The sequence below is a fragment of the Oryctolagus cuniculus genome, chromosome 4, assembly GCF_051225735.1.
Source record: "Oryctolagus cuniculus isolate XC-2025 breed Fujian yellow rabbit chromosome 4, ASM5122573v1, whole genome shotgun sequence".
Taxonomy (NCBI): Eukaryota; Metazoa; Chordata; class Mammalia; order Lagomorpha; family Leporidae; genus Oryctolagus; species Oryctolagus cuniculus.
Window position 1 is genome coordinate 34,834,178 of NC_142870.1, and position 18,839 is coordinate 34,853,016.

General features: G+C 37.5%; 1 protein-coding gene across 22 annotated transcripts in view; it reads left to right on the plus strand.

The window, feature by feature from the left end:
* ROBO2 (roundabout guidance receptor 2) overlaps positions 1-18,839 on the plus strand; it is a 1,407,887-nt gene that overhangs the window by 1,244,285 nt on the left and 144,763 nt on the right. For all 22 annotated transcript variants that reach the window (XM_089330658.1, XM_089330657.1, XM_051859425.3 and 19 more), the window contains one exon: positions 3,432-3,570. In XM_089330658.1, the coding sequence (XP_089186784.1) occupies positions 3,432-3,570 (139 nt within the window). The remainder of the gene's footprint in view (positions 1-3,431; positions 3,571-18,839) is intronic.

The following is an 18,839-nucleotide window of genomic DNA, read 5'->3' on the forward strand; positions in this document are numbered from 1 at the left end:
GGTTATCCTGTTGCTAAGCAACTGTACTCTGCTTGAGGGCAGAAAGGAAGAGAGCAGATTCATTGTGAAGTTCCCCACCCCTGCTGAGTTCATCAGAACACCAGCAGGGAGCCATATCTTACTTCTTGAAATTATAAATTAGGTGTTTCCACGTGTCTTCCTATAAAACATTAGGCCTTAGAACATGGATGATAACCAAAAACCCTTAAGGAGTCTGCTGGTGTCGCCTGGAGAAAGGGACAGCTTGGTTTGGTGACCTGTCTAATTTGGAGTTGGCCCTTCAGATTAATTACCTGTTGCAATTTTGTCACTGGTAAATGTTAAAGAAATCATTAAAAAAATTGCCTGAAATATGTTTTTCAAGGAGTTGAATCTCACATATTGTTTTACGATTTATTTTAATTCCACTCACTGTCATGAAAGTGCTCTATGCGAGATAGGTAGCATTAGTGTTCAAATGACTTAACAGTTTTTCAATGTGTGAATTTGCCACCATTTTCCTAAAATCCTCCATTTTCTAATATTCCAGCATTGCCACAATGATTCTATGCATTTCTTATTTTGTATGCAATTATAGGTTATTAAAGTTATTGTTCTCTGTTTTTGTGTATTTTATTATCAGATGTCTGCAAGGAAGTGTTATTTTGGTTTTTAAGTATTCCAACTTTCATTTTCTTACTTGTTACTAATATCAGTTTGTCCATCTTGTTCCTTATTTTTATGGGGATTGTTAGGAAAAGAGTTGCAGATTGGTGCTGCCTCATACGGGCACCAAAATGTTAGGAAAAGAGGCACAGAATAGAGAGGAGGCAGTGTACAAATTTACAGCCAGACCGAATTTATTCAGAGAAAATAAATTCATAGAGGTGGGAGACCAACTGCCCGCATGCCCGCATGCACATTGCTAGAGCACGTGGAAGAAGGCCCTGACTCTCTGGGCCTGGCCTTTTTAAGGAGGGCTAGGGATGGGGCTGGGGGTAGGGGGCAGCAGATGGAGAGGAATTCCTGGAACTGGGCGGGGCCTTGGGAACCTGGAGAAGAATGCAGGGTGGGGTATGAAGGCCATAGGGTGTGAGACCCAGTTGAGATTCAAGGGCAAGGAATACATTCCAATTTTTATCTATCTTTGGGCATGAGCAAGAATGGCTGAGGCTTGTGTCCTTGTTCCATCAGGCATGACTTATATCTTACTTTATAAAGTACCTTTTTCCTTTGATCTCTGAAAAATATCTTCATCATGTTTAAGAAGATTATTTTGATTCTTGTTTTACTTAGTTTTTTTAATCCAGGAGCTACATCTTAAGGTGTTAGTATTTAATTTTCTTTCTATTCCTGTACATAATACCCTCCCATTTCACATTATTTCGAAATCAACCTGTCTTCAAGAAACGAGCACAACTAACGATGACTTAAGCATACTTCTGTGACAGCTACCATTTCATTTATACACACACACTTCATATCCTTGTTTTGCCTGCCAAATTGTTCCTATTTGTCAGAGTTCAAAATGTTCCCAGACTTTTCTTTCTCATCCTCTACTTTTGACTGATGAGTTAGTTTTACTCTTTTAAATCCGCAGTCTTTTCCAATTGACCAGAACCACTACAGCCGTTTTCAGCCAAAATGATTTCTTAGAATATCCATTTGACTTAAGTGTCTGCTTTGTGTTTCTCTTCAATTTCATCATTCATGGGTCTGCCCACATGCTCTTTGTCATAAGCTTGTTAAAAATGTTGTTGTCTTGCTTACAGTCCTTTAACAGCTCCTCTCTGTCCACCTCAGGGCAGAGCTCATATTCGTAGATCTGGAGTATGACACCTTTAGGGTGTTGAGACTAACTCCCTGGCTTGCTTCATTCTCTATCCTTTCCCCAGGGAAACCAAGCTGCCAATGATGCACCATCCACCCACCTTGGAGCTTGTAAGAGAAGCTGTATTCACACTGCTGAATGAGTGAGCGGAGGAGGGAAAGACTTCTCTAGCTTAGTCATCCCGGAGCCAAGTCATAGTACAATATCCTACTAAAATCAGACAGGACAGGAAGGATCTTCTCTTCACAAATCATTTCTTCATCTCAACTGAGCCCAGTCATGACGTAGCCCTCTTTAGCATTGGTTTAATACAGCATTTAAATTAATCGGATATGCATTGGGTTCATACAGCATTTAAATGAATAGCCTTGTGTGGAGTCTTAAAATGGATGGATACACAGGGACCAGTGCTGTGGCACAATGGATGAAGCCTCCCTCCGCCTGCAGCACCAGCATCCCATATGGGCTCCGGTTCATGCCCCGGCGGCTCCTCTTCCAATCCAGCTCTCTGCTGTCGCCTGGGGGGCCAGTGGAGGATGGCGCAAGTCCTTGTGCCCCTAAACCCACAAGGGGGACCTAGAAGAAGCTCCTGGCTTCAGACTGGCCCAGCTGAGGCCACTGATTCCATTTGGAGAGTGAACCAACAGATGGAAAACCTTTCTCTCTGTCTCTCCCTGTCTCTGACTATAACTCTACCTCTCAAATAAATAAACAAAATATTTTAAAAAATGGATATACAAACAGAAGCAGATCTATATTTTGAAAAAGAATTTTGATTCTACTGTCAGATTCTCTATGAAGAGATACAGTTGTCATTCTGAATGGCAGAGATGGTTGGCTTTATTGCAATAAAATATTTCTTTTGCAACTTATACATTTGCTTTATAAATATGGATCTTGATTTAGTCAACAAAATCTTATACTACCATTCCAAATTCTCAACATATGTTATTTGAAGTGATTTATTTTCTTTGAAGTTTTCCTTCAAAATATGTTCAACTTCTTTTTGCCACTGTATTCAAAAGTGTAAATATGAAGGTTTGGAACTACAGCCTTAAATGGCTAATTATGCCAAATGGCCACATAAGTTGTGTTAACTCCCTATGGATCTCATCTTTCTTTACATTGATTTAGTTCTTTTTCTACTCTAATTAGCCATACTCAGCTTGTCTATGATTTGAAGACATTTGCTAATAACACTTTCAAGGTAAAGTGGATTAAAAGATAAGTTTATTTGGGTGCAAGATTTTTTAGAAATTGTGTACATTTTTAAGAGTACACATTTCCACGTACCTTTGAAGACCTTCATTATCTCTCCTTATGTCTGTAGAATCCAGTGTTCTGAATCTTTAATGGTACAACTCACTTGATTTGGCTAAGAAATTAATTTAATATTTTTCTACAAGTTTTCATGCATGGTGTTATGTACAAAATATTGTATTCCAAAATATTTTGTTTTATTCAATGATATTGGATTACAAAAGCTTTTTTGAGAAAAAAAAGCTAAGAATCAGAATTAGGTATCTATGTACCAAAAAAGGAAAAATGTTTCCTTTGCTTTTGTCATAATTTACTTAAAACATGCATAACATTTCATCTCATTTAACTATTTTTTTCCAAGAACGACCCACGTTCCTCAGGAGGCCAATTAATCAGGTGGTGCTGGAGGAAGAAGCTGTAGAATTTCGCTGTCAGGTCCAAGGAGATCCTCAACCAACTGTGAGGTGGAAAAAGGATGATGCAGACTTGCCAAGAGGAAGGTAAGAGCACCGTGTACATGGAAAATTATTAGATCACTGCTGAATGTTTTGAGATGAAAAATACAGCCACATGTTCCACATAATTCATTTTACTGTCTTGCAAGTGTTTGATGTAACCTTTCCATTAGTAGCCACCTTAGCACCTGAGCTCTCACTCCTGTTATTACCATCGGATACCAAGGGTTCCTGAGCTGCTTTCTTTCCCATTGTCCCATTTAGATGTGCATTTTTTGCTTGCTGGCTGCTTGGCCATCCATCCCAGGTGCCTCTTTCAAAGACTTCTCTGTTTCTATGATGCTTCATTGCACACTGCACACCGTTTACCTTCCTTTAGCACCTGAAGCATCTCAACCATAAGGTTGCTGAGTGTAGGTGACTTTAAGGAATGGAATAAAGGAAAGATCATTCAGCACAAACATGAGAAAGTAGCAAGTGGTTGACATCACTGTCCTTAGAGGGGATTTTTTTCCCTGTGATGCTGCTCTCAATTTCTCTCTTGCCATGTCTTCATGGAGACCTTCTGCATCTATTTCCTATTCTTATCACCAGACTCTAAAATCCAATATTTCAGCTCTATACAGGCTCCAAAAGTGCTTATCATCTTTGTAAACATAATCTTCACATTTTTATTGTCTATATTTTCCAATGTATGACTTTACTCCTTAGGATCAAATAAGCCATTTAAGTATTACTTTCTGCACTGCAAACAACCTATCTGTAAAATTGGTTTTGCCTCCCTCCTGATCCTACCTGTTGGATCTATAACTATCACACCTCCTATAATTGTTGTCTGCATGAAATGGCAAATCATGCATTTTTAAAATTTCTCTTCCTAAAAAAATAGGTTTAATCCAGCTGGTTGAAATTAGACACTCATTGGTAGAAGTCACTAGGCTTTTATGCCTTTTCCCTGGCACCACTTTCACTTCTGTCTGAATTTATATATTCAGTCCAAAAATCTCAATTTGATATAGCCTTAGGTTTATGATACTGTACTTTCCTTCCAAAGTCATGTATCAACAGCGCTGGCTTCAAAGTCCTTCGTAATCCACATAGCACTGAAAGAAGCGGAATTTTGATTGACTTAGTTTTTCAGTCTAAATGGTAGGGAGAGTTATCCCTGTGTCTGACTTTAAAGGGATGTCATTATTAGAACAAGTGTGTGATTCCCAAGTCCTCATGCTTCTCACCAGAGAATCAAGTTGAAAAGCAAGACAAGGAGTCTGCGTTGGTGCAGTGGTGATGTCAGTGATCGGAGTGTCCATAATCCATGTGGGAGTGCCTAGTTCCTGTCGGGGTTCCCGCTTTCCCTTGCTTCCTGCCAGTGCACGCCTGGGTGATGACTCAAGTACAGTACGGGGTCCCTGCCGCTCATGTGGGATTTAGAGTTAGGCTCCTGACTTCACCTGGCCCAGCTGTGGCTATTCTATGCCTTTGGGGTGTGAACTCACCAGTGAAAGATCTCTCTCTGGCACTCTATGTCTGTTTCCCTCTGTCTCTCTTCCTGTCAGATAAGAGGAAAACAAATAAACAAACATTTAATTAAAAAGAAAACCAGGGAGAATGCAAGAATGGAGTTGTCGGTGTCTATCCTCTATGTCCTATAATAAGTTTCTTCAAATTCTAAGAGCACATCATTGATCATTTGTAAAAGTTGAAATAAGATTAAGAGCTCAATCATGTGGTAATATGTACCCTCCTATAGAGAGCAGTTGCTTTTCAGTTACTTAGCCTTGTCCTCTTAAAAAATAACCTTTAATATTGGAATAATTTTGGATGTATAGGAAAGTTACAAAGTTTGTGCAGATTTCCTTATTGTTAACATCATGACAAGTTTGTCACAACTAGTGAACAAATCTTGATACATAGTAAATATATTGTTTGGATTTTATCCATTTTTCATTATTCTTCTGTTTCTGCTACAGAGTCTGGTCCATGGCATTTATTTAGTTGGGTGTTGTAGGTTATTGCATTTAGCTGGCACATTTCCCCACACGCCTCTGGTCTGTCACAGGTTTTTAGTATTTTCTAGATTTCATGACCTTGACAGTCTTGAAGAGAAGTACTGGCTATGCATGGTTTAGAATGCCTGCCAAACTTGGATTTCTCTGGTGTTTCTCAAGGTTACCCTGGGTTTATGGACTTTTAAAAAAAATACTACAGAGCTGAAGTGTTCTCATCACATTATATCATGGGATTTATAATATTCACATAGCATGGGTGACCCATTAAATAGAACAGTTTGAAAGAAATTCCATAAATGTAAGAGTAGACTACATTATAATGTATTTATTTATTTTTTAATTAAGATGAAGTTAAAAAAAAAAAAACTTAAGCCTAGTTTGTCTTTCCCAGTTTGCTATAGATGTTAGGTCATAAACCTAACACTTTAACTTCTATCTATTGTCCAAATATTGCCACATGCTTCTGTTTCAAAGTCCAAATTACCCATACATTATTACTACCTTTTAGAATATATGATATTAAGGCCTCTAAAAACAAGGTTGAAGTTTTGGGAAACCTTACCTCCACCGATCTCTTTAAAATATTTTCAGAACTGTGTCCTCTTTATTATGAGCATGAAACTATCACAGTACTTTGTGGGAGCAGCTAGATATTTGTAAAGCATTAAGCAAATGGAAGTGCCCTGTAAGCTTTAAATTGTTTTGTTAAAAAGGCTTAAAGATCAATGCGAGATAGGAATTGAGGTCAGTATTTTGATCATGATAGAAGCCATGGGCTTTGTCTTGAATTCCCAACCTTTAAATGATATTTCAAAGAAGCTTATTCATCCTCAGGTTTGTATGTATTTGCATCAGCTTTATTTATGCAAAATGAGGGAAAAAGAGCCCTCTTTACTTGGTGAGGAATAGCACTACTGATTTTAGCCAATCATAGGCTAAATCAACACCATTGATTCTATTACATTATTTAGGTCTCAGACAAGGGAGCTGGCCATTGTTCTTGTATGCAATTGGTGTGGAGGATGACATTTCTTTGGCTTAACGTTTAATTAAACTTGAATAAGGTTTGTGTAGTGGTTCATGTTTAACACATTTATAGTAAAGCTTTGTAGGGCAGCTGCATAGCCTGTAATTACTATGTAAGTAATATGTGACTATTTTTCTTTTGGAGAAAAGAAGAGCCTTTCAATTCAAGTTTAAATCTGTGAAATGCTGTGATAGCTGTTTAAACCCTCAACATAGAAAAAGATAGCTGTGCCAAACTTTCATTAACCAGGGATAAACTCAGGGAGCACTTTTCTCCCTTGTCAGGAAAATAGTTTTGGGGCTGCTTATATAGAGGAGAGGAGTCTGACTTTATTTAACATTAAACTCTTGACTGTTCTCAGTACCTACCATTAATGAAATTATAGCATACACTTGATGATATGCCTTCACAACATTTTCTGACTAGTTGACTGTTCTGGTAAGGTAAGATGCGTAGCAAATCTAATGATGATCCTTATGCCCTACCAGAGAAGTTATTTCTGTGCATATTTTCCATGTGACAAAGTGACAAGCTTAGGTAGGAGCCTTTACATTATGCATGCTACTCTCAAAATGTGAATTTCTTGCAAAAATTTCTGAAGATACTACTATTTTTTCACAGTGAAATATTTCAGGGAAAATAATTTTTTTTTGGTTCTGAGTTAACTGTCAATACTTTATTCTGCAGGGCCTACATACATATATGTTCAAATAAAAACAGTCATCTGTTTTTATACACTGTTAGATTTTATACATCGATAGAATATAAAGCAAAGATGGGGGAATAAGCAGTTTTATAGTTTATAGTGACTATGTTTTATAAAATATAATTTTAAAAGCATAATTTAGATTCTGGATGATACATTTTCAGATTTACATATACCTATTTAGTGCTTAGTATATAATTCTTGTGACTAAATTGTAAAATTAGCCATTTTAAGCAAGGTAAATACATTGTTGTGCTTATTTTTATGTTAACAATCTTGGGCCATGTAAGAAAGTATTTTCAGATAGAAAAAAGTTGAAGAAAATAAACCTAAGTAGCCCTAACTTCTTCTTTAGTTTCTACATCTTTTTCTCTCAGGTAAACTTAGAAGATTTTCTTACTGGTATTCTTTGATTATCAAATGACTTCAACAGATCTTTTCAGTATTTTCTCTGATAAAAGTTGGTAGCATTTATCATAAGTGAGATGATATTCCATCATAATAGTGATATTGTATATTTTTATTATACCAAAAGTACATGCCGAAGTGATGGAAAATATCGTTTATTTTTTTTACTTTTTTTGTTTGATTTTTTTAAAAGATTTATTTATTTATTTGAAAGTCAGAGTTACACAGAGAGAGGAGAGGCAGAGAGAGAGAGAGAGAGAGAGAGAGAGAGAGGAGATCTTCCATCCGATGGTTCACTCCCCAGATGGCTGCAATGGCCAGAGCTGCGCTGATCCGAAGCCAGGAGTCAGGAGCTTCTTCCGGGTCTCCCTCGTGGGTGCAGGGGCCCAAGGTCTTGGGCCATCTTCTACTACTTTCCCAGGCCATAGCAGAGAGCTGGATTGGAAGAGGAGCAGCCGGGACTAGAACCGGCGCCCTTATGGGATGCTGGTGCTTTAGGCCAGGGCATTAACCCGCTGCACCACAGTGCTGGCCCCGAAAATATCATTTATTAATATAAATAGAGTAACTTTAAAACCAAGGAAATAAAAATAAAATTTAAATATACCAACACTATATTATGTTGTTCAATCTAATGTTAGTGAGAAGAATTCAAAAAATTTCCTCTCAGAATTTGGGAAAGAAGTAGTAGGATTAATCCAATTGTAGTTTGTTATCTGGGCATGCCAGCAGTTTGTATTTTAGTTAATTATCAGCAGTCTTTAAAACTGTAAACATCCTTCATCAGTCATGTCATTTCCAACATTAGTTAGCTCCATTTTTATTTACTCTCTAAGATAACTCTAAAGTGACACTAACTTCCTCAATAAGGATCTATAGTAGAAAAAGGAATATTCACAATAGCTTGTCAGAGAAAAAAGGAAATAAAATATGCCATTTACATTCTTATGTATGCTGGCAGATCCTAAATGCAGTTGATGGCCTGCACAGAGAGCATATAATTCATGAATATTTCATAAAAATAGAAAAGCAATGAGAGAATAGAGTTTCAAGATCTAGAGTGCAAAATTCTATCAATTTTCTTGAACCTCCTGACAAATTCCTTTTTGAAAAAGCACAGGTCTATTTTAAGAGAGACTTTGTAAGAGTTTTTTAGTTCTGTGAAATGTGAGATTCACAGGAATTCATGATTCTTTAAGAAAGAAACTGAATAGACACTTCTTGTCATTTCTCCTTTTGTGGCATTTTAACACAGAGGGGCTCTTTCAACGTAGCCCTAGAAAGTGTTCTTACATTAATTGTTTGGAAGCTCCATTGTTTGGGGTTACTGAACAGGTGCTCTGCTGCCCTGCCGGGGAGATCCCCTCTTCATGTGGAGTGTATGCTTCAAGGGCATGTGGTGATTGGGCTCCTGAGAAATAGCCACACTGATTGCGCTAGCTGGTAAAGATTGGACAATTAAAGCGGGTTTAGAAAAATGAGGAGAAAACTAAGGATCGGCGAAAAGGAATATACATGAAACCTTGTAAGTGACATCTAAAAAATGGACTTGTACCTATAACTTAGAAATATAAAGAGAAGCATAAATGATTTTTTTTTGGTGCAACACAGATGTCGTATCCATTTCTGTCCGAATAAATTAGAAACCATGTGGGCAATTACTGTGACATCTTTTCATACACATGACAATAGCATAAAGAATATGTAGGCCATTTTCTGGGATGTTGGACTTTAGGCCTTGTTCTGCCACTGTTTGATCATTTATCTGGTTGGTTACATTCCCACCTTCTGAAGATTATGTTTGGCAGATATTTCTACAACCAACTAAGAGTATGACCTTGAGGAAGCTATTTAAACCCTTTGTGTCTTACATCCTGATGGTATGGACCCATAATGTAGAAGAACTAACGATTATCCTATGCTTTGACTGATTTTCTACAGTGTGAATAATTATGACATACTTTCTAACTCAAAGGATTATTAAAGTGATATAACTATTTTCACTCACTATAAACATTGTAGAATGGAAGCACCTGCAAAGGGCTCCAGTTTTATAAATCAGACTGATTGGTGACAATTATTAGTTTTACAGATAACTATGAGGAAAAATTGATAGTGAGAGAAATTGGAAGTTTATAAATTTGACGTAATACTTATACATTCTGCCTGCTTCGGCTAAATGATTTCTACAAAAATATGCAATATATTTTATTTTGAAAACATCAGTTTTGCTTTTAAATTGTCTGTAGATTTATTTATAAATTATGCCAACCAGTTTGCCAAGTATGAGAATTGCCACCCACATCTCAAACTGTAGGAGGTTGTTCAAACTCCAGATATTCTGTCCTAGCCACACTGCAGTCAGACTTCTGGGTTAAAACTTTCACACTTCTATACTGTTTGCAGACAACGAGGATACCACTGGTTTTTATAAGAATATTGCATAACAATAAAAGCAAGTCTTTTTGGAAAACTTACCATGTGTCATGCACTCTAGTAAATGCATTTTGCATACTTCCATTATTTCAAAGAGTAGAGTTACAGCATCATTTTACTTCAAGCTAAGGGATATGCAAATTGAAGCTTATAGACATTAAGCTTCCAAAGTTATATATTAGTAAATCTTAGGGCCAGTACTTGAGTTAGAATCCATCTAATATGAACCTTATATTTTAAGCTAATGGAATCCACAATGATATGATTATTACCTTTTGATGGTCTGGAGTCACAAACTGTATATTGTAGATTAAAATTTATATAATTGGCTAGGAAAAGCATACCATGAGAAACTATATAGAAATGCTATACATCATTGTAAATTAAAGGTAATTTTTAGATCCATTTCACAAAATACTCATGAAATGTCTTCATATTTAGAAAATTTAAAATTGGATTACCTAGATGTTGCCTTCTTAGAATCTGAAGATAAAGCTTTTATTTACCAACAGTATTAATTGGCAACTTTCAGAGGGTTGCCAAGATGGTACTTTTTCTGTGTTTTCATCAAATAGGTGCTAATAGTTGCTGTCAACATAAAACTAATTGCCACCCAGGGTGAGGAGTGCATGTTGCCTGGTCCTAAGACCACATTTGCCCATCTGTTGAGACTCTCAGCTTGGGAACAATGCTGGAACTGGCATCCAATTTGGGCTCTGGCCAATGGTCAGCTAACAAGCTGGAACACACTTGGAATACGAAATGCCTTGGAGTTGGAGATGCTCTGCTGTCCATTGACTGGCAGCTCTTATCTTGTGTGTGGGCAGAGCCAAGACTAGGTGCCAGTTTACAGAGCAAAAGAGTCTGTCTGGGTGCCACCTGTCATTGGCACGTGTGTATTGCCCAACACAGGAGCCATAGTAGGTGTGATTCTTCCATCAGCATGATGCATTAAGACACTCAGTTAGGCTGAAATGTGGACTTGGGCAACATCTTCCCTGAGCTCAAACACTAGGAGGAGTCTGAGATTTACTGGAGATGTCACCAAATCATATCCTATCACACAGGTTCAGCTTGTATCTAAATAAAACATAAAGGAAACACTTGTTTAATTAAATATACTAATAAAAAGCATTCATAAGACAATTTGTGGTTAGTGTCCTTCAATGATTTTTAGTCACCTAGGGGTTTCTTTTGAGTTCTACTTCTGATTGATTTTGATGTTATTCTTGTGATGTGGAGATGAGAGGTAAACTAGAATATAGGAGGTCAGGATTCTTATCTGAGCTCTGCTGTAATCCAGGTTATTTTAAACCATTCACATAGCACAGCTACTGCAGAGTCAGCACCTGTGGTTGGTTTCTATGGTATCTCGAGATTCTATGGCAGTGATTCAATATATTTAGAGAACTGTGATAATACCTTTTTTATTCCAGTAAGGGGTTAAAAACCAGAAAATTTAAATTGGCCTAAAGAAGGAAATCTCTCTCCCTTTCTCTCGCTCTCTCTCACCTTCTCTTTGTCCCCCTTTCAAATAAACCAAATAAACAACTTTTTTAAAGTATAAAACCTACTTCATTAAAGTCATTTGTTAGGAAAATAAAATCTGTGTTAGTTGTTACATAGGAGTATCTAACTGGAGTTGGATCTTCTTAATTAATTAATTTATTTGAAAGGCAGAGTTACCTAGAGAGAGGGGGAGAAAAAGAGAGAAAGTTCTATCCACTGGTTCACTTCACAAATGGCTGCAATGACCAGTACTGGTTCCTGCCGAAGCCAGGAGCCCAAAGCTCCATCATGCTCTCTCACATGGGGGGTAGAGGAACAAGCACTTGGGACATCTTCAGCTGCATTCCCAGCAACAGTATCAGGGGACCGGAGTGGAACTGGAGCAGCTGAGACTGGAACCAGTGCTCCAATACAGGATGCTAGCATTACAAGCAGCAGTTTAACCTGCTGTGCCACACCACTGACTCCAGAGCTAGATGTTTCCAAGCCATATTTGGAGGTGAGAGGTTGATATTGGGGTACAGTGAACATTTTCTGATAAATTAAAATAGTATAACTCTCTTCTAAAGAGATGATTAATCATGTAGATCAATAAAATAGTACTGTGGCAAGGCCTCAGTGTAGAAATTGGCTAATTATTCTTATGTGCACGATGTTATTGTTATGAAAGGTATTATAATCTTTTTTCAACTCCTTTCATCAAATGTATATCATATGTAAAAAATATCTGGGAGTTTTGTATCATTACAATTCAAACAATAAATGGTACTTGTTTCTTAAAAATTTGTTTGGTGAAAACCACAAACTTTCCACCCATAATCTACATTTTCTAAGTTTATTCAAATATTTATACCACAAATAAAAGAAACAAGAATGTAAACCAGACCTATTATATTTATTGGAGACATTGAAAAAGAGAAAAAATATTTTACCCTCTTGTTAACATAATTTATAATAAGAGGTCTATTTTCTCAAAATACTATTTAAAACCTTCAATGTAGAGTAATAATAAAGTATTTCAAGATTTACTTTAAAATAATCAAACACATTCATCATTAGTTGGATGTGTTGATATTCCAACAGCTACAATAGATGAATTTGTTCTCATGGATTCAAGTAGAGGGTGTGAGACGTGTATAGTGTTGAATAAGTTAACCTATACCAAAATGATTATATACACGACTCCAGGGTTTCAGAAAAGAAAAGATACTTTGTTCCCATGTGAAGCTAGAGATGGATCTGAATAGGAAAATGGAATTTCCATGAGAGAAGCTGCAAACTATTGCAAGGGGAGGAATCAGGAGGGAAATGCTTTCGAAAGTGTAGGCCACCAATGAGTGGTTCCGTTTGCCTGGAGTGTAGGAGAGTGGCACTTAAAACCAAAAAGGTTAGGTGAGGCTCTTTGATGAAAGCCTCTAATTCCAAGTGAAGTGTTTATACTGAACACATCATGCAATGGCCCTTAAGAGAAATGTATCTTTGTCCCTACACTTAGAAAATTGATTCATGTAATTATACGGAGGATAACCTAGAGCAGAGGAAGTTTGGAGGTAGACAGATCTGGAAGGAAGTTATCTGGGAGATCGTTAGGGATTGCATTAGGCATTTCCTGTGAATACCAAAATATGGATATTAATACAAATGGTGATACAAAGAAAACTTTTTTTTTCTCAATTCGAAATTGTTCATATATCAAGCTTCATGGGAAAAAAACTTCAAAAGTAACACTGAAACTTACAATTTTGGTGCATAGATGAAAGGCATTATAATTAATATACAAGTTAAAATATTTGTTGTTTAGTACCATTTTAAATCACATAATAGTACCTTATGTCAGTGAATCCAAGATAGAATTGATTGTGAGATCCAAACAGTACTTTTTCCTCTTAATTAGGAAGAGAAAAGATAACCAAATACGCTATGATATGCCATGGGTGCTAAGATGTTTCTAATTCCAGAGGTGTTAAAATATCTTAACATGTATTAACTATGGGAGTAACAGTGAATATTTACAAGTGCTTCACATGCAACTGACTCATTCTGTCTTCATTGTTACCTCGTTAAACAAGGTTCTCATCATCCCTGTTCATCATATGAAGGATCTGAGGGGCAAATCTAAGTGGTAGAAAGAGATTGGAATTTAAGCACTCCGGTTCTAAAACCGACTGTCGTCACTACTGTTTGCAAGAATTTACTTCCAATGGAACCTACATTTTAAAAAAATTAAATTGTTGAAGGCCCTGTGGTTTTGTGATAGGTGTTTAAATGGTTTATAATTAATTTTATCAACAACTTTGAAGTAGGAATCCTTTCTTTTTTTAAACTTTTATTTAATAAATATAAATTTCCAAAGTACAACTTTTGGATTATAGCGGCTTTTCCCCCCCATAACGTCCCTCCCACTTGCAACCATCCCATCTCCCACTCCCTCTCCTATTCCATTCACTTCAAGATTCATTTTCAATTATCTTTATATACAGATCAATTTAGCATATATTAAGTAAAGCTTTCAACAGTTTGCACCCACACAGAAACACAAAGTATAAAGTACTGTTTGAGTACTAGTTATAGCATTAATTCACAATGTATAGCACATTAAGGACAGAGATCCTACATGGGGAGTAAGTGCACAGTGACTCCTGGTGTTGACTTAACCATTGACACTCTTGTTTGTGGCATCAGTAATCACCCTAGGCTCTTTTCATGAGCTGCCAAGGCTATGGAACGTCTTGAGTTCGCCAACTCCCATCTTATTTAGACAAGGTCATAGTCAAAGTAGACGTTCTGTCCTCTCTTCAGAGAGGAATCCTTTCTTCTAGTAGAGAAAGAAGCAGAAGCTTAGAGATGTTGAATACCATGCTCAAGGTCACAAGACCCTGGGTCTCAAAGCTGGTTTCCAGCACCAGGCTTCTCTCTCTGACATGAAGAACATGCGTTCATTTGCCACACTGGAACTGGAACATCCTTCATTACATGTTTCACCCATGGTCATTGAGGTTTTTTTTTTTTTTTTTTTTTTTTTTTTTTTTTTTTTTTTTTTTTGTGGACTTCCATGTAATTTTCTAAGAAAAAAAGTAAATGATGCTGAGCTCCACATTTTTTGGATAAACTGTTTATTTCTCCATCTTCCCAACTCCCTTACTGTATTTATCTCCAATTCAAATACCCAAGCCTAGAGCTGACACTGGTCCTCACCAGTTGTACATTTATTACAGTGACTCTCAACTGGGAGTGGTTTTGGTTCTTCCATTCCCTGAGGGATATTTGGCAATATATGGAGACTTTTTTTTTTTTATTGGATTACTGGCATGTAGTTGATAGAAGCCAAAAACATCATTAAACATCCTGCTTTGCAGACAGCAACTCCCCTAGCACAGAATAGTATGACTCAAAATGACAATAATGGTGAGGTTGATAAATGCTTATTTGGTGGAAAAGATGAATCAGGGATTGCCTGTTAATTGTCATTTGATATTATTTACCATTTTGTTTTTATTTTTTTAAAGGTTTGTTTAATTGACAGGCAGAGTGACAGGGAGGAATGATATATAGAGAGATCTTGCATCTGCGGATTCACTCTACAAATGGTCACAGCAGCCTTGCATGGGATAGGCTGAAGCCAGGAGCCAGCAAGTCCATTCAGGTCTCCCATATGGGTGGCAGGGACTCAAATCCTTAAACTGTCATTTGTTCCTACTTCCCAGGTGCATTAACAGGGATCGGGATCAGAAGCAAACTAGCCAGGACTCAGACTGGCACTCCGATTCGGGAGACAGGCATCCAAAGGGGCAGCTTAACCTGCTGTGCCACAATACTGGCTCTAGTTTTGTATTTAATGATAAGGGGAAAATGTCAGAAAATATAATGGAACAGGTTTCAAAAACAATAGTCTTTTTCTTACTGTCTTAGATATGAAGGTAACACCAAGTAAGTTGTACAAATAATTCCATGATTGGATTTGACATCAACATGTCATCATTAGAAGGCACTTTTTTTCCCTATGACATGAGATGAATGAATATTTTTGCATATTTTCTAGAATATCTAAAATAATTTTTCTCTATATTCTTTGCCAATGAAATAGTTGTTGAATTGATGGAACTGCTTAAGAATATCTCAGAAAAGTGTTCTGACCTTCATTTTCAAATAGATCTACTCAACCCACAAGTTATGTGACACGTTTAATGAGCAGAAGTGCCCTTAAAAGGCTCTGTAAAATTTCTAAATTATTCCCTAAGGACATTTCATGAGGAATATTCTGTTGGCAGAAGCAAAGAGAGAGTCTTTGGAATCTCCCAGACCTTAGCCCAGTTGGACCATCCCTCTGTACAGGTCCCTGTAGCTTAGCAAGTGTTCAGTTTGAACTTGGTGGAGACTGGTTTGAGTCTGTCTAGTAAAAATCCAACTTACTCCAGATTGACAATCCCTTATTGGACAGAGTTCATTTCTGACTCAGTACAGTGCAGTACACACATCTTTGTCTGAGAAAACTTCAGGTATGAGCTGTGAGCTCTGTGGATTCTTCTAAACTTAATCCCTCCAGTTCTTTTCTAAAAGGATTTAAAATTTAGGGTAATTTCTATCCAAGACATGACTGTACAGTATATCCACTTTTCCAAATTTGATGTCACGATTTGTAGTCCTATTATAAAACCAATTGTCTTCAAATAATTTAAGCCAATGAGATAATTATTTCTAAATAGAAGGATAATTGAACCTGTCTCCTGACTTTCTCCCATGTGTTTTTTATTTTTATTTTTTAAAAAGGTTTTTGTTATATATTTGAAAGGCCAGTTGACAGAGAGAAAGAAATCTTCCATCTGCTGGTTCACTCCCCGAATAGCTGTAACAGCCAGGGCTGGACCAGGCCAAGGCTAGGAACCAGGAACTCCATACTAATCTCCCACGGGGTGGCAAGGGCTCAGAGACTTTCCCAAGATCATTAGTGGGAAGCAAGATAGGAAGCAGAGCAGCCAGGACTTGAATTGGCTGGCACCCTAATATTGGATGCCGATGTAGCAGGTGGCAAGTTACCCTGCTGCACAACACCAGCCTCGTGGCTTTATTTTATCAACATACTCTCCTAATTGCAACATATTTGTATGTTTAACTATAAGACATTTTTAGGAGCCAGCACTGTGGTATAGTTGGTTAAGTCTCTGCAGCACTGACATCCCATATGGACACCAATTTGTGTCCTGGCTGCTCCTCTTCCAATCCAGCTCTGCTCATGGTGTGGAAAGGCAATGGAAGATGGTCCAAGTGCTTGGACCCCTGAACCTACATGGGATACCCGGAAGTAGCTTCTGGCTCCTGGCTTCAGATCAGCCCAGCTCCAGCCATTGTGGCCGCTTAGGGAATGAACCTGTGGATGGAAGACTCTCTCTCTGTCTCTATGTCTATAATTCTGTCTTTCAAATGAATGGATAAATCTTTAAAAAACATAAACTTTTTTAAAAAGATCTATTTATTTGTTTGAAAGGCAGAATTGACAGAGAGAGGGGGAGAGACAGAGACAGAGACGTTCCATCTGCTGGTTCATTCCCCAAATGGCTGCAATAGCCAGGGATGTGCCAGTCCAAAGCCAGGACCCAAGAGCTTCTTCTGGGTCTTCCATGTGAGTGCTTCTCCCAGGCACATTAGCAGGAAGTTGGATTGGAGGAGGAGCATCTGGGATTCGAACCAGTGCCCATATGGAATGCTAGCATAGCAGGCAGGGGCTTTACTCGCTTCACCACAATACCAGCCCCACTATAAAACTTTTAACAGCCTAATAAAAATAGGGCCTATTAATTTTCCTTTTAGTCATTTTCTTAAGGAGAAGGAAATTCTATAGATTCCTTTCGGACACTGAGTGACATGAAAATCAATAAAATCTGATTGTTTCTTATTTTGCTTTACTTTTATTTTTAGGAGAGGGAGTAAGGAGTTCATTCAAAAAAATTCAACCACTCACTTTTTTGTGTCAGAAGGAGTATTTTCTGGAATGCTCAGGGAAAACACTCTTTTTTCTGCTCTCTTGCATCTGAGCCCAGTAAACGGACTCTCAGGAAAGATCCAGAACACCATCAAAGCATGGAGGATAAATGAGGAAGACAAGATAATGAATTTTAGAAAACAGGAAAGAGACACTTCAGAAAGCACAGGGAAAATTTTTGTGGAGATGGTCACAAAAAAATTGAGAATTTATATGAAGGTGACGTGAAGCTCTCTATAGGGACAAACAAGGGAATAAGATGACAGAAGATGGACATGTCCCTGTGTGGGACCAGGGACAGTAGGCTGTGAACTTAAGTGTTGGCTGCAAAATACTCTGGACCCTCCCCCCCCCCCCCCCCCCCGCCATGCCTGCCTTAGAAGCAGAAGATAGGGGAGACAGGGATACTTGACGGATGGCCATAGCCTTCATGCATTCAGACTTGGAGGGGGCTTGGGTTTTGAGTTAGCGGGATGTTTGAATTAGAGCTTAGTGTATCATTTTAGACATAGTAAGAGATTAACAGTAATGACAAATTTTAAATAGAAACTATTATAAAAATATACTATGATAAATGTAAAATGAATGTGGTCAATTTCCCCTGTAAGTCAAGACAAATAATAATATTTTTGGACCTCAGTTAACAGTGGAAAGAAAAACTTGAGATAAGAGGGGACAAGTATACAAGGGTTTGTTTTCATGAGTCAAGCTCCCAGTAAGGGAGCAGTCTATGCCTGGAGGATGGTGGTAACAAGGATAGTTTTGGAATTCAAGAATATTCCAAGAATATGCAAGCGTGCTCTGTGGTTATGTAAGACAGGCTGAATGCCACCATATTTCAAGTTTCATTTTGGCTTTCTAGAATCTTCTAGAAGGGAACAGCAAGTTCAATTCAGAAATGTCCTTGTCTCTTACTATTTCCCTATGAGTCCAATCATTCAGGATTTTTGTTTCCTTTCCTTTTCCAATAATGTTACAATTGACATTGATTTAAAAGGATATTTGCTGATTCTGCTTCTCTTAGAAGCCCTGCTCAGAAATTGCTTGTAACCTGATCCTTGAATGAATGGGTAAAGAGTTACTTCATCTAAACTGTAAATATTAGTTTGCATTGTAATTGTAGTAAAAAGAATAAGGTTTAGGGAAGGATAGAGAGTTTAGAAGATGAGTCAACCTACCTTTTTCCAGCAAAACAGTAACCTATTGTGCTTAATTTGGGGTCCCTAACCTAAAATGTGATTT